This window comes from Copidosoma floridanum, unplaced genomic scaffold (assembly GCF_036245765.1).
Source record: "Copidosoma floridanum isolate Cflo_tuat_1 unplaced genomic scaffold, Cflo_Japanese_pri ptg000033l, whole genome shotgun sequence".
Classification (NCBI taxonomy): domain Eukaryota; kingdom Metazoa; phylum Arthropoda; class Insecta; order Hymenoptera; family Encyrtidae; genus Copidosoma; species Copidosoma floridanum.
In genome coordinates, this window is record NW_028321910.1 from 2,398,251 (window position 1) to 2,413,995 (window position 15,745).

Sequence of the window (15,745 nt, forward strand, 5' to 3'; positions counted from 1 at the left end):
ATAGAACGTGCCGTACTGACATTTTTGACATGGCTAGTAAGAAAATTAGGCGACATACAGAGGTGTAGTCGTAGGCAGGTACATTGGCTGAAAAAATTTTTGCAAGTAGCACTGTCAGCTTTTAAAAGTAACTGGGTGAATACTATCACAATGCTAATACACTGGACAGACGAAACAATAGAAAAAATTACTTTAATAGCTTACTATAAGCACAGAAAGAGCCTCCAAAGTGGTAAAGTAAAAATGAGTCGTAGTGTCACATTTGACCCTAGAAAGATGTTAAAACATGGACATGGATATGTGCTTTTTTTTTCTTTTTTTATAAATATCTACTTACGTAGTGTATTTATTCTTAAGCTTTATTCTAAGCGAGTAGATATAGTCTTGGTACAGTGAAACGCATTGCTACATTATATTGGTATATATACAGTATTTGATTATATATTACAGATATCGGTTACATTTTTACATTGTTGGATATTATAGTTGTTGTTTTGTTAGTATGGTGATGATGTTACTTAGACCACCTCGAGAGCGAAGGATCTAAGTGGTAGGCCATTATTGCTGTGAGAAGATCGTCCATCTCTTCACGAGGAGTATTGCATTGTAAGACAGTACATGTAAAAAGTCACAGAGGTACTTATATGTACTACTATTTTTTATTGCGTACTGAAACATGCAACAAGAAAAAATTTAATTTATTAAAATTATGAAAAAGTCAACCTCAAAAATAGTAGTTGTGTCATCAGTAAATAAAAAATGCAAAATTGTATATCATATTTCTTACTAAAAAAAAATATTTATTAATGTGGAAAAAGTACCAAAAAAATCAAAGTAAAAAATATTTACATAATTATTCATTGCAAAGTGTGTTGTTCATCGCTCTGTACAATGGTTACAATTGGTTTGTCGTAGCTATAGTAAAAAGTAAATGTTGTAGATGCAGTGTTATTTAAGAATCTCGAGAAAATTCCGTCTATAGTCGTACCACCTATGGTAGTAGATTGATGACGATTATTATTAATATATTAACGTAAAAAATTGTGGAGAAAGTCTATTAAAGGCTGAGAATTTTTATTATTGAAATTAACATTCAAATTTCCAGAAACAATCATAGGCAAAAAGTTGTAATTTTCTTGCAATACAGTAGAACCAACATCTAAACATGGTAGCAAATTAAACCACCAAAAGAGAATAATTTTGATAATGTTAGTATTTGGTGAAATACAAACAAAAACGTGCCTAAAAAGTAAGGTTATATTTATATGTGTCGATTGTAACCAACGACGCAAACAAATACACACGTACGGATGGATGGCAACTGTCATCTTCCTCAGTCTTTCCCTGTGGCTTGTAGACCACTCGCTTCACCTCCTAATTAGACGGACCAATATTATTCCAGGTGGTAGCGTAAACACGCAGCACTGGCCACTTATTGGCCAGCAGTTGTGCACCACATGTGTGTGAAGGCATGCGCATGCATACTTAACTACTTGTAGACGAATATGATATAGTATATCTATGTATTTTGTCTGGCAGTAGCGTAAACTCATTGCTCCTCAGTAGAGAGAGAGAGAGAGAGAGAGAGAGAGAGAACGGTATTAGTATATATATTTAGGCGTGACAGAAAAAGTGATAAGCTCTGAAAATTTTTACTGTCCAAGCGGAAATCCAAGCCTCCTATAAAATATTTTCACATCAAAAACATTTATCTCCAAAGCAAAGGATGGAATAAGCAGCCAGAGCTTAGCTTTCTACCGTTGACTGACATAGTGTCCACTATAGGTTGAGGACTTAAGTGGGGGACATATGGAACTAAAAATGTGATAGATGTTTTGGCACTGGTAGAGGAGCTATGTCACTATCCACCACAAGCCTTCGGGGTAGCGGTGTAGTACACTAGTTTTTAGGGAAAGAAATTACGAAGAGATCAAAAAGTTTCCAGCCCTATTGCACTTTAAATTCTGTTGCTAATGGTATGGTACTAGCCATTCAAGGCATTGTAATCGTTCTATTAATCATCGGGCACACTACCTTGACGTTGATGTTAGGATTAGTAAGCGCATTGGAGTACAAAGCCATTTTTGGGATAGATTTCCTGAAAACCTTGTAAGTCACAGTAGATTGCGATAAAGATGCATGGCGTACTCCCACAAGTCCCTAGGAAAAATTTAAGGGGAAAGAGAGTGATCAGATGTACTCAGCTGCAGTGGCTGCTATATGAGGAATGATAACGATGACTTTTCTAAGGAGCAAGAACTGGAAAAGGTCCTCGACAATCTGATAGTCCCTCGCCCAGAAGAACTTGGTATTACAACCGTAGCCAAGCACAGTAACTGTCACAGAAACTTTCGAGGACGATCTCAAGTTGTTGAGGATTGTATTAAGAGCATTAACGGAGGCAAATCTTGTTACCAATCGCAAGAAATCTGAGTTTCAGTGCAGAGAGGTGAAATAAATTGGATAAGTGATTAATGGGAAAGATCTAAGGATCAATCTCGACAAAGTAAGGCCAATCTTAGAGTACTCTGTATCAACCCCCTGAAACAACTCGAAAAGTTCATGGTAATGATTGGATGGTACTCCAGATTTATCCCTGATCTCACCAAAAAGCAATCTTCCCTAATGAAGCTCATGTCCTGAGACGTGAAATGGTAATGGACTGTTGAGCAATAGTCAGCTTTTAAAAGCCGCAAACAAGCTCTGACTAAGGCACTGGTTTTATCGAGGGCTAATTTTTCGCAACTGTTCATCCTACAAACGGATGCCAGCAACTATGCTATGGCCACTATATTGTCACAGAACCCTAATAGCGAAAAACATCCCATTCACTACGTCAGTCACACATTAAGCAAGCCAGAATGGATCCATACAGTTACAGAAAAGAAGTGTTTGGCTGTTTTGTGGGCTTTATATATATTAAGAGGATATTTACAATGTGAACGTTTTACAGTAATTACTGACCACAGCATTCTGCCATGGCTCAATACATTGAAGGTCCCAGGAGAAAAATGGGCTTGGTGCACCACCACGTTACAGCCATATTATTAAGAAATCATCTATATAAAGAGAAAATCTTATCAGGTACCAGATGCCATATTCCGTACACAGGAAAATAAAGTTGCAGTAATTATGCCCAATGTAGAACAAGTAAGCGATGAATAGTTCTTAGAATGGGTAAAAGGGGTGCAAGCGGTTCCACAAAAAATTTTATATTGGAAATATGGGAACGGGACCCTTTCTTACGCAAACGTAACCCTATCGTTAGTTTAACGATAGAGGACCTAGATGAATGAAAAATCGCCTTGCCGAAGGAACATCGTGTTCAGGAATTATACGATGTGCACGATGAACCAAAAGCAGGTCACCTAGGGGTGGATAAGACTTACGCCCATCTGACTAATTATTATCATTGGCCTAGTTATTTTCAAAATGTAGCTTAGTGTCTTTAGAAATTTCAAGAATGTCAACTGCAAAAAGTCCTACAGAAAGCTCCAGCCAGTTTTATGGGGGAAAGAATTACTAAACAACCGTGGATGGCAATAGCAATGGATATTACAGGATCAAAGCCTCCATCTTAAAATCGTGACCCCAGTACCTAAAAATTATCCAAGATACGTTCACTAAATACGTCAAGTTGAAAGCACTCCAACAGTCAGACGGAAAAAACACCCGGAGAGTGGTAGAAGAATTAGTATTAAATAGGTTGGGATAACTCAAGTACGTGTAAACTGACAACGGTACAGAGTTTGTTAATTGGAAATTTTAAGTAATGTGTAAAATTTTCTGCGTTGTGTGATACTACACACAAGCCAACGCTGCCAAGCACGCCATTTGCACCCTGAACCCGATAAAAAACTCATTCTTAGATAAGCATCGTGGGCTGTAAGGGATGCACACTTGCATAAATTTGCATTCAAAATACATGCAATGAAGCAAGCATCCATAAAATGAACTCTGTTGTCACTGAACATTGGCTAAAATCTACCACCTGTAGCCCTTTCAAACTGTGACACACTGTCTTCGCCGTTAGATCTGACGGATACAACTTTATAGGCCTATAGTGCTGGCCTCTTATAAATAATTAGACGTTTGGTTCTAAAGCATCTCGAGTCTGCGAGGCAAATATTGAATTTTCCATCTCAAAAATCCTATATCTGTAGAAGGAAAGGATAAATCTAGAAAATCATTTTGCCGTGCTCCAAGCTAAGATAATAAGGAATAGGAAAGACCTACGAAGAATTATCAAATATGAAATTGGAACATCCGAATTTAAAAAAAATCTTGTTAAAAAATTTTTTCTAAAATATAAGATTGACTAAAAAATTATCATTCTATCATTAAATACCTGTATAAATGTTTTTCTTGTAATGATAAATTCAACAAAATACTACTGTACAAGAAATTTCAAGTTTTAATTTTGACTTTAAAATATTGACTAACCTGATATTTTGAGAAGGTAAGTTATATTAAGAAGATTTTTTAAAAAAACCATCAAAGTTAAAAAATATCTGAGCGTAAAAATGTATACAGATGGCTTATTTTCCGTAATAACTGTAGTTTAGTAACTAACGCAACGTAACTGCTTATTTTTAAGCAATCTATTGACCACCCTTTGAGACTTTGTTGATGGTATCTTAATATCGCTTTTCCCTGATAGATGATTATGTTTTAACATGGAAAACAGACATATTTTTGCTTTTAGGTCATGTTAGGATGGATATAACTCAATATTTTATTATAATACTACCATGTATCTTAGAAACTATTACTGGAAAGGATATTCAGCCATTTTGACGTTATTTTCAGAAATTTTTTTTCAAAAGTTCTTCCTTCAGTCTTCCTTAACTATTCAAAGGTTAGGATCTCACATTTCATAATTTGCAACGGTCATTTTGTGTTATCCATGATTTCAGCTCTAAGCTTTACGCAGAAGTTTCTGAACTCATCCTTTTCTTTTCAAAATTTTTAACTTTTAAAACTTATTTCCAGAAATCTCTTACTGTGCGACATATTAAATCTGGTTATATAATCTATGAATGTTATGTCATTAGACGTGCATTGTTGTTGTTCTTTAACTTAATTAGACAATTGATTTTGATTAATTAACAGCATGAAGAATACATTAACTTATAAATTCATTTAAACTTTAATGTTTGAGGTTATGTTAAATCACTTTAGACTTCTTACAATTATTTTTTTATGTATTTTTCGACTCAAAGGTAACTGTAACACTTTTAAAAAATGCTTATACAAACAAATCGTCCATTTCATAAGAATATTTTCATCGGTTTACTTAAAAATTACAAGATCTTCTTTATTTTTGAGGTTAGGTTAACACCTTACCTTTCAGATATAGTTTTCCTATGTTTGCTATGCGAATGCCTCCAAGTAAAAAAAAATTATTGTTCGACGTGTTTTTTAACTGGAGATATAAGATTTCGAACACAGCTACCTCTATTTTCATCCTTTCAAAACATAGTGTGACACCCCTTTTGTGGGCGTAAAATGTCGATCTTTTGCCACAATGCTTAAAATAATTAAACTTAAATTATAAGTTTTACCGTTGAATATCACACGTATCGATATAAGGTCGTACAATCATAGTAAATTTAGACAATAGCAATTATTATAAGCCATATGGGTGATTAGGTTGTACGATTATCAGTCATTTAGATAGAATAAAAATAAAAATGTAATGTTGTCAATTCATAAAAATTACAGAACAATCACTAACTGTTTTAAATGGCAATTACCTATATTAAAATGGATACAGCGCTCCACAAAATTTAAATAGAGTCTAAGAGACAATACAAAATAATACTGTAAATAAGCCTAAGGTCCTTGTGATGCCGCTTCATAATAGGCTATCTAATACACCTTTAAAGTGTGTGATAATTAACCTGACATGCTTGCCCCTACTTCAAAACCATACACAAAGTCTTCACGCAATACGCTTGGTTATATAGATGAAAATGTGCGGGCAGCTTGGAATATAAAAGGCATAAAGGCAACATGGCCGATATAACCGCAACAGCACACGTGGCTCTACGTGGCTCCAAAAATAGCTGACTCTTCGGCGCGCAGCATGAGGCCATGTAAAAATGAAGCGAAAACAGCTGCCAAGATGTCAATGACCTTGCGTAATACTTGCATGTGGGTGAAGACAAAGATCTCGAAGACGAGCGCAGCGCAACCAAACTTGGTAAGGTCTCACCTGGGTAATGGTTGAGGTGGAGCATGTGGCCAATGTATAGGCTAAAGTAGGCACACATGAGGCAACAACACACATCACATGATCAGCAATACAGATCCTGGCGATGGAAGAAGTACAGAAACAACACCACGAGTATGAGCACAGGCTGGATCAGGCAACAACGTCGTATCTGGCGCCAACAGGACCCACTTGGCAATGGCGATAATAGGCTAAGCTAGTAAGGCAATGTATGTAATAAAGTATGTTGAGAGGTTATAAACGTTTTCATTTTTACTTAAATTTCAAAAATGATGTGATGTATCATCGTTTACAAAAACTAAATTATAAAGTAGGATTAAATTTGAAACATTTAAGGATATTTCAATTGTGATAAGGTTAAACCAGATTGTCAAATTAATAGAAGCAATATAAATGTTTGTATCACAAGGACGCATTATTCTTTTAACTATTTCTGAGGCCTTTCTTAGCATCATACAAACCTCACCTTATATAATTTAAACTACTTTTCTAAGTTTTCTTTTGTTTGAGATTGGAATTACAAAACTGAACTTTCTATTTTATTTAAGTCCTATAGTAATTAAAAAGCACTATGACTGGTGACGCCCCTCAAAAATAATATTGATTATATATGAATCTATGCCACAGAAAAACTTTTTTTAGGAAGAGTAGTAAAAGAATAAGTTATCTTTATGCAGAAAAATAATTTTGTTTAACCCCCTGGGCTGTCAATAAAAGAAATCTCAGTCGATTAAGTCGATGTTAAAAATGAATCAACGTCGTTGTAATGAACCATTTATTGGAATAGTTTTACAAAATCAGAGTAAACTCCAATGAAGCCCACGTTATTTTTTTTTCTTTTTTATAAATCAAAATTTTCTCTTCCTTTATCTATGTAATTCCAATTTTTTTATGTAAGCTCACTAGAATCCCCCATATAGACATCCTAAATCGTAATCATATGAACGTTCAACTACAATCGAAACAGGTAATAGCAAAAAATAAAAATAAGACCGTGCTCCCTCAACTCACCTTGATCATAACAAACGTCGCTATCTGGAAGGCTCGGGCGGTTACAACGAATGTAAACAATAACACGCTATTACTAGACGCTCATCTAGTGATAGGTTAAGCTCTATTAGTCTATTTCATGTAAATTCAATTTCACTACTATCCAAACCCTTACGATTAATTCAAAATCGTAACGAAAACTAAAAAAATTAATCACACGTGATGATCCACTTATTAATCAATTGTTTTACCCAAATAACTAGTTTAAAACTTCATTTATTTATCCAACAGAAGATATTTTATGCTAACGACTATTTTTTATTCTTTCCATGAAACTCAATTAGATTATACACTACTAATTAACGCCATGATCACAGCAAAATTCTTACAACACTATTTTATAGTTAATCAACCTATATATATATATATATATATATATATATATATATATATATATATATATATATATATATATATATATATATATATATAGAGCGCGCGGTGGCTCAGTCAGCTAGGTCGTGGATTGGCACACGGGAGACCGTGGTTCGATTCCTGGCCAGTGCGACTTTTCGGGCAAGTACCTCTGTGATTTTTCACATGTGCTTTTTCACCAAGCAATGCTCCTCGAGGAGGGCTTTAGGCCACCTTCTCGCAGCAAAATTGCCTAATTTCTCCCTACCCCCCTCCCAGTAATAGGAGGCCTCCCATCCCTTTCCTTGTCCCTTTCCCGAGTGCTAAGTGCCCATAGTAGTGCCCTTACTAAAGGAGCCGGACGTAGAGCACTATAATATATATATATATACGTGTGTGTATGTAAAAGTATATCTTTATGAATAGTGGCTTATGCGGACAATCACGTGTGTGTAAGGGTTATTATAAGGACAAAAGTGAAATTATGTGGACATTCGTATAATTCTACCATGTTATTAATATACATGTTAGAAGCACGTAAAGTCCGCATAAGTCACTATCTATAGACATACATACAACGAGCATTATATCTATGTCCTAACGCAATAATCGTCGGAAGAGTGGCAGGCCAAGGAAATGTATCTTAAAATGGTCGTAAACATAACAAATCCTTAATGATTTTTTAAAAGCAATGTTAAAAAATTAAAACACTCAAAACTTATGAATTTAAAATCAAAACCAATGGTCGCCACAGATGCGGAGAGCCGGCGAAAAATAAGCAAATAACCAGGAGGAGCAACTGGAGACAAAGCACTTATAAATTAAACATAAAATAGCGCGATGAAAATGCGAGCGACATCCAGAGAGCTACCATGGGTGAACGTTCCCACGTTCCTTGTTGAGCTGAATCAGGGCCACCCTTCCATTGATTAATTAAGCATTCGATGGCTTTACGCCCCAATACTAAAAAGTCTTTTAACTCACGCTCTTTCAAGGCATGAGAAAATCCGCCTACTTTATTTGCTACCTTTGATTCTGCTCTTACCACCCTAAATTCAAAAACTGTCCTTTCTCGTTCCTTGATTTCCCAGTACACCTTGGCTCCCATCTCCCCATCCCCATCCTACACCTACGTACTCACAATCGCCAAATCCGCTGTGATTAATAACCAATCACACGTTAACATAGCGGTTGGTAACATAACCACCCCTTCTCCTCGCACTTTCTCGGGTCTCGACGGAATTTTCCGCTCCACAGCATAATTACTAAAACAAATTTTATTTGAGACCCTTCCAAACTAAAAAAACATTTTTTTTGTTATCATTTTCTTTTATTTTAGTTATTTTTTGGTGTGGGTAAGCAAAATTTTTCCACCATGTGTTTTAAAATTGTAAACTGTATTAATACGTAAAAGTATATATTATACGTATAAAAGTATATTTATACGTCAATTATTATTATTGTTAATACAATTTTTTTTTAATTTATTTTTGTATGATTTAAAAATTTTTTTACCTTTACTATTTTCTGAAATTAGAAACCAGGCAAAAAAATGTTATTTCTAATATCGTAACATAACAATACTAGCTTCTCTTAAACGTCATCTATTTGGCTGTCATGTTTGATTAGGCCCATTGTTATAGCAATATCTTATAATGTTAAACTTATAAGCTTACTGGATGGTTCAAGATTTATAAATGATGTTCCTCCTCCTACTTTGTTTCGTATCAATTTGAAAAAAACGTTTAATGATCCTACGGAAAGATTATATATTCAGTTTTGATATTGATTTATTTATCTTTATATTCTTTCGTTTTTCTTAAATTTAGACTTGGCTCCGGAAAATACAATATTTTCATACAAAGATGTTAAAATATTTTATTGATTTAGTGAAATCTGTTAAATTCAAACCAAGCTGCTTGTGATCTTTGTCTTTTGTCTATTGTACTTTTCACTTCATTCTCTTCAAAAATAAGTTTCCATATTTTTTCCTAGATTATTTGCCAAATAAACTACTTTATGACTTCTACTACAAATTGAAAATTCGTATTATCTCGAAGCAGCTTCCATTGAACTTAAGTATTTTACGTTATTATAATTTTTCATTTTATCTCAAATTTCTTTATTGTCATCACTAAGCTTTTGAATTCCAAAAAATGTTTTATCATTATCTTTGTGAATCCAGTCATAAATATACTGAAAATACTTTAAAAAAGTGAAGTATTTAACGTTAATACGGCAATTATAATTTATTATTAAAGATTCATGATTTGGCACGACGATTATATTGTCTGATGCAGTAGCCACTCTTTTGATTCTTTATGAATCAATCACTTTAACAGAAATTAGCATCTGTTTTTTAAAACGGCTTTTAAACCTCAAGATTATAGTTGGAAATACGCACGTATAAAAAGCTAGTTTCCCGAAGGTGCAAGCCAGTGAGTTAAGGTTAAGTCTAGAAATCGTGCGCATGGTACCAAGCCTTTGAGGTATAAATACCGTAACCTTCATAACTGTACTAGTTTAGCCACTTTGACGTATCTTGCTTTTGTCTTAAGTAGTTTAAATAACATTCGATTCATCTTACGTTTGCTGAAGAATACGATTTCTATACATATATGATTATTATCACAGATCTTGGGTAGCAAGATATAAGTATTTTCTTGTTATTATAATGTATGATTAAATTTGGAAAATCAAGTAATAAAAGTTTCTTATGTCTAACACTCACCCCACTGCCAACCAGCACCAGCATGAGCAGGTGAATCTATCTCCACAAGAACACGAACACCTCGAACTTTGGCATAACTTGAAAGGTCCTTGATATCATCAGGCGAGTAAATGTCATCACTACTATAGGCACCCCACCTAGCCATCTCAGGGAACTGAACAGAATTATAAGGAAAGCTCTGTGAATCCGTTAGATGCCAGTGAAATGTATTTAGTTTTGAAGCAGCCATACCTGTCGCACAATGTACAAAAAAAAAAAAATGAATAAATTAAAAGTTAAGTTTATTAAATTTTTTATAATCAATTATATGTTTTACACGACGAACCATCAATTACGCTTTTTAGTTGATCAATGCTAAAAAACTGTCGACCTGAATCAACAAGAAGACCTCGGTAGGCAAAAGCAGGTTTGTCTTCAATACTGGCTTGTGACAAAGCGCGCAAACATCCATGCCTACCACAATTTTCATCCCACCAAATCATTTGCGAAAATGTTTCAAGTCCATGGCGCACACCATAGTAAGATTTTCCAACTATTCGCACCTGAAAATAATATTCGATACCTGAACGCATTTATTTAAGTATATTGTATAATTCCATTTCTAAAATCATATGTTGTAAGATCAACATATTATTACCATATAAATATAAATTAAACTAAAAACGTAGTTCCTCATAAAAGCATTGCTTAAAAAGTTAAGTTACGAACAATATATCTGCGTTCTTGTTAATCTATCTATTATTTTATCAATATTTATATCTACGTATAATTAACAGTGTAAGGTCAATCAGTCATTTTTTCGATATTGTTGTACAAAGCTATCATTTGACTCATTTTATGTATAAAAAATTGTTGTCAGACTTGCGTTACTGTAAGGCAAAAACGAATAAAAATCAGTAAAACGATATGCAAGCATATAAATACTTTGAAAGAACAAGATTATAACGACTTAATTGCATCTTTGGAAACGTCATTCTTTCATTTTCTCGTTTTTCGTTTCTGCAATTCTTATTTCAGTATTATTTACTTTCTTTCAAAATTTTGTTTGAAATACATTTAGTATTTCTAAGTTAATTTGATAAATTTTTGATGTAAAACATATCATGGCAGGCTGTAAACAGCCACATGAGGAGAAATACGCAACAAAAAGTCTGGACCACTCCTCAGTTGTTGTTCACCCCACCACTTAGGCCTCGTTGTCTCTCTCTTTATATACATACATGCTGTGGAACTTGTACATATACATGTAGATAAATGTGGTACCTATAACTACACGGAAAAAAATTTAAGCAATTATAGCATAAGCACTGTCATGCATGTTAGACACGTTATGCATAATACGCGTGAATGCATGCATCAACACTGTGGATTTCACAAATATAATACATCGGATGTGACTATGCTTATATAGTATGGTCTACGAACTTGGACAGCATAACACGCACAGGCATAGCGCGAGGAGCCCAAGCGCAAAGTGTATCGTGTCATGTTGTCTCATCATAATCCCTCTCTATAATTCGAATTTATTATAAAAAATACCGAAATGAACTCCTACATTTTTTTTCTGTTCTTTCCTGAAATAATAACTTAATATTTATATTAAAAAATATGGTATATAATTCAAGGTTTTCTTAGTAATATACCTAAGCAGCTTACTGCAAAGAATGGCAATTCTAAGTTTATTTTATTTATTTAAAAAATTTACATTACCAAAATAGAGAGCAGTATCTTGCCAGAATGTATAAAAATAAATGAGTTCGAGAGCTAATTTTAATAATTAACGCAATTAGTTCCGATCAAGCTATATAAATAACGTACAAAATAGTTGAACGTCAACATAAGCTATATCCTATACAATACTCTACATCAACGTTAAGGGCATTCAGTATATCATTGGGAGTTCCTCCCTTACCAACTCCCATATTTATTGTAAATTTTATACTAATTCAACTAACAAATAATGATACACTAACACAAATTTCACCTTTATACATGCACAAGCACACCCAAAGTTCCCCACCCACCAAGAATAGGGAGTGCGTGTGTGTATGTATGTATAGTTGAAAGAAAAGACGAGACGTTGGCGAGCTAGCTCGTATGAGAGAAGTAGGGAAAAGAAGAGAGAAAAACGCGTATTGTATTGGGGCATTTTTTATCACCAAGAAATTTATAATTTATCAATATTAGTTATATTTATAGCGTTTTATTTTCTTATCTTATTTTTTTTTAAACCACTAATAAAAACACGAAATTTGTAAAATCAATATTTAAAGAATTGGCGTAAAATATAGTACGTGCTGTCGACTGTGCACAGAAAGATAGATGAGATATGCGCGTGAACTGTCAGCGAATATGTGAAATCAATTACGCGCAAAGAGATAGCGTAGATTACGGCAGTGAATCATCTGCAAATCGGTTATAAAAAGAGCCGACGCACAAGAAAAGTCGCTCCTTTTCCAGCGAGCCTGAGACGCGAAAAATCTGCTGCTCACCCAGACCTGAAACTCTCCTGTACATCGGCACGTTACCGCGGCGCACACACGGTGAGAGAAAGAGATCAAGTACGAAGGCCCAGAGTGTAAAAGTAAGCATACACACCATTTACAGGTAATACTAATACTAATCGGAGCCTAATTAGACTTTCAGTGCTCGATCGCTTTAAGTCTGGAGACAATGCACTTTTAAGTAGTCAAGGCACTAGGGTTAGCGATAACGCTTCTCGGGTGAAGTACCTGTGTAGATTACTTGAGCAGTGCTCATGACATCCAAGGGCCCCGAGGACGACTTAACCCTACGTAACTTTGCTAGATAGACAGAGTATCCAGTACTAACCCTCCGTGGTTGTATTAATAATCCGCCTTAGTTCAACCAAATGTGCGTAAGAGAAAGGTGATGCGGGAAAATTAAAATTAAAACTGTCGTCTACATAAATTTTCTTTGAATTAATGCGGGAATATTTAAATTAAAATTGAAATTATAGCTTATGCCTGAGCAAAAAAATTTTAAGAATTTATATTTTTTTTATAAATCGATTTATTTAACTAACTAAAAGAGTAGCAACGAATTCAATACAAGTAATCCATAAAGAAATTAAAAATACAATTTTCTTAGATTTATACGATAAGATAAATAAAAGAAAGAGAATAATTCATTGTTTTTATTCGAACAAACCTACCCCTTAACAGATGACTTAAAATCTTCTTTTTAAAGTTTAATAATAAAAACTAGAATTTTAGTCATTAAGATATTTTATTATGTTGTCATTGTGTAAGGTAAGAAATTGATTTATATAAAAAAAAGAGCTGAAAATTCCATCCTCCCCTAAAGGACACAAGTAAATTTATTTAGAAATATAAATACATACACCTAACGTAATACTTAAGGAAAGATTAGTCAATAAAACAATAATCAAAAATAATTGCTGTATATGGTGCAGGAATCAATTGATTATTTTAAAAGTAAAATTTGAAACTCGTGTATCAGAAGTGTGTGTATCTACGTGTGTGTGTGCATATTTAAAGAACTGTCTGAGCTCAGAAATCGGTGAGAGGCTGCTTGCCCGTGGCAATAGATTAAGAACGGTGCGTGCGTATCCAGAGACGTCTGAGTCTTGGTTGTTGGCATGGGGCCGCCTGCCCTTTGCAATAGGACGAGGAGAGTGCGTGCATATGCGAGGAATCACCTGAGCCTCAGCAGTCGGTAGAGGGCCATCTGTCCACTACCACTACAGTAGGACGTAGTAGAAAGTGTGTATATGTGCGCGCTCGTAGCGCGTCGTCTGAGACTTGGTGAACTGGCAGGTGATACCGACGGTAGGACTCCCTACGACAATAAGTATGCGTACTCACAGCGTCGTCTAAGACTCGGCAGATCAGCTGGTGAGGCCAATAGTAAGACACCCTGTGGAGAAAGAGAGTATGTGTAGTGTAAGTTCTCGTCGTCGAGTTGATGCGTGAGGTAGCTTGTGATCAAAGGTGTTTCGCTGTGGCCAAGTGTTCTCATGATCGAACTGGGTAATCGTAAATTTTAAGTTTGCTATTCGCTAAGTTGCATGTGGGGAACTTTGGGTATGTGTGTGCATGTATAAAGGTGAATTTTGTGTTAGTGTATTTATTTTTATAAGTGGGTAACATTTATATCCTGGTCATTTCTCTCAGGAACTATCTGCCTTCCGACGAACAGTCCGCGGAGGGGCCTTCTCTAAGTGAAGAAGTACGTCAAGAGAGTGGAGCTGAGCCAAGAAGCAGTACAGAATGTGGTCTAAAAGGGGTTGTAGGTGTTCAAAAGTGATTTCATTATATATACGTATATTTATGCTACATATAATAAACAGATGTTATACACATGTTATTAAATTATGTATATTTATATATACACTTTTATATACATACACTTTTATAAAGCTATATATTTGTAGACTTAGTCTACATGTAAGTGTAACACGAGGAAAAGGACGGTAGCACAAGGTGTCGTTAATAATACGCGACCCTAACAGAAGTCTTTGGTATATTGATTCAATACAGCATTACGTACTTTAGAAAAATTCCACAAAACACTTTATTGAAGATAAAATCATTTCCAAATGCAACGCTGCTGTCACCGTGCGCGTTAAAGCCGTTCTAAAGCAGAACAGTGCTATTGCCAGCTAAGTTGACAGTGCAGTTAGTCAGCCTGACAGCAGATGGCGGCGCGTCTTGGTGGGTTTCGAACACCCCGATTAGATATTGAAATCAGAGGGTGGTCAAGCCCAAGCTTGTCAGCGAAACGGCATGCTGGTCAAGGCGTGAGTTGTCTTGACTGCTCCGAATCCATTGCCAATTTTTGTCCACGCATGTCAAGTATGTATAGGTATATATTTATTCTAGCAAGGTATATAAATATGTATACATATATGTATATATTCTAGCAAAATTCTTGCATGGCAAGCGTAGACATTGTTTTCGACGTTTTCGTACTGCAAAATTATATGTATATATGTATATACATAAAAATATTATAGCATATATACATAGTAAGAATCTGTTTGTGTCTGCTCTTGCCAGAGCAGCTCTGGCTTAGCCAAGGTGTCACATATAAACAGTCAGTACACAGGTGCACTGTACAGAAATAGCTATAATAGTACATGACAACATAATTTAGTAACTGTACATACGTATGCGTAGATTTTTTTTTTTCTAAAGTGCTAAACGTCTGCCTCTCTTGCACAGGTGCTACTAAGGGTACACAGCACAAGAGATTGCGATGAAATTAGTATAAGATTAGGAGAAGGGAGGGCCGTAACAGTTGTTCCATATTCACCTATGACAATTGTCATGTGAATCATAAAACCCCGAAAATTATCGCATAGAAAAAACCTGATCCAGAACACCTTAGTG

At 34.9% G+C, this 15,745-nt stretch overlaps 1 protein-coding gene across 1 annotated transcript in view; it reads right to left on the reverse strand.

Moving 5' to 3' along the window:
- The window catches only part of fdl (fused lobes), a 414,401-nt gene that overhangs the window by 115,219 nt on the left and 283,437 nt on the right, over nucleotides 1–15,745 (reverse strand). Inside the window, exons 5-6 of the mRNA XM_089597549.1 lie at nucleotides 10,696–10,912; nucleotides 10,371–10,601 (exon numbers count right to left, since the gene is read on the reverse strand). Coding sequence (XP_089453675.1) covers nucleotides 10,371–10,601; nucleotides 10,696–10,912 — 448 coding nt within the window. The remainder of the gene's footprint in view (nucleotides 1–10,370; nucleotides 10,602–10,695; nucleotides 10,913–15,745) is intronic.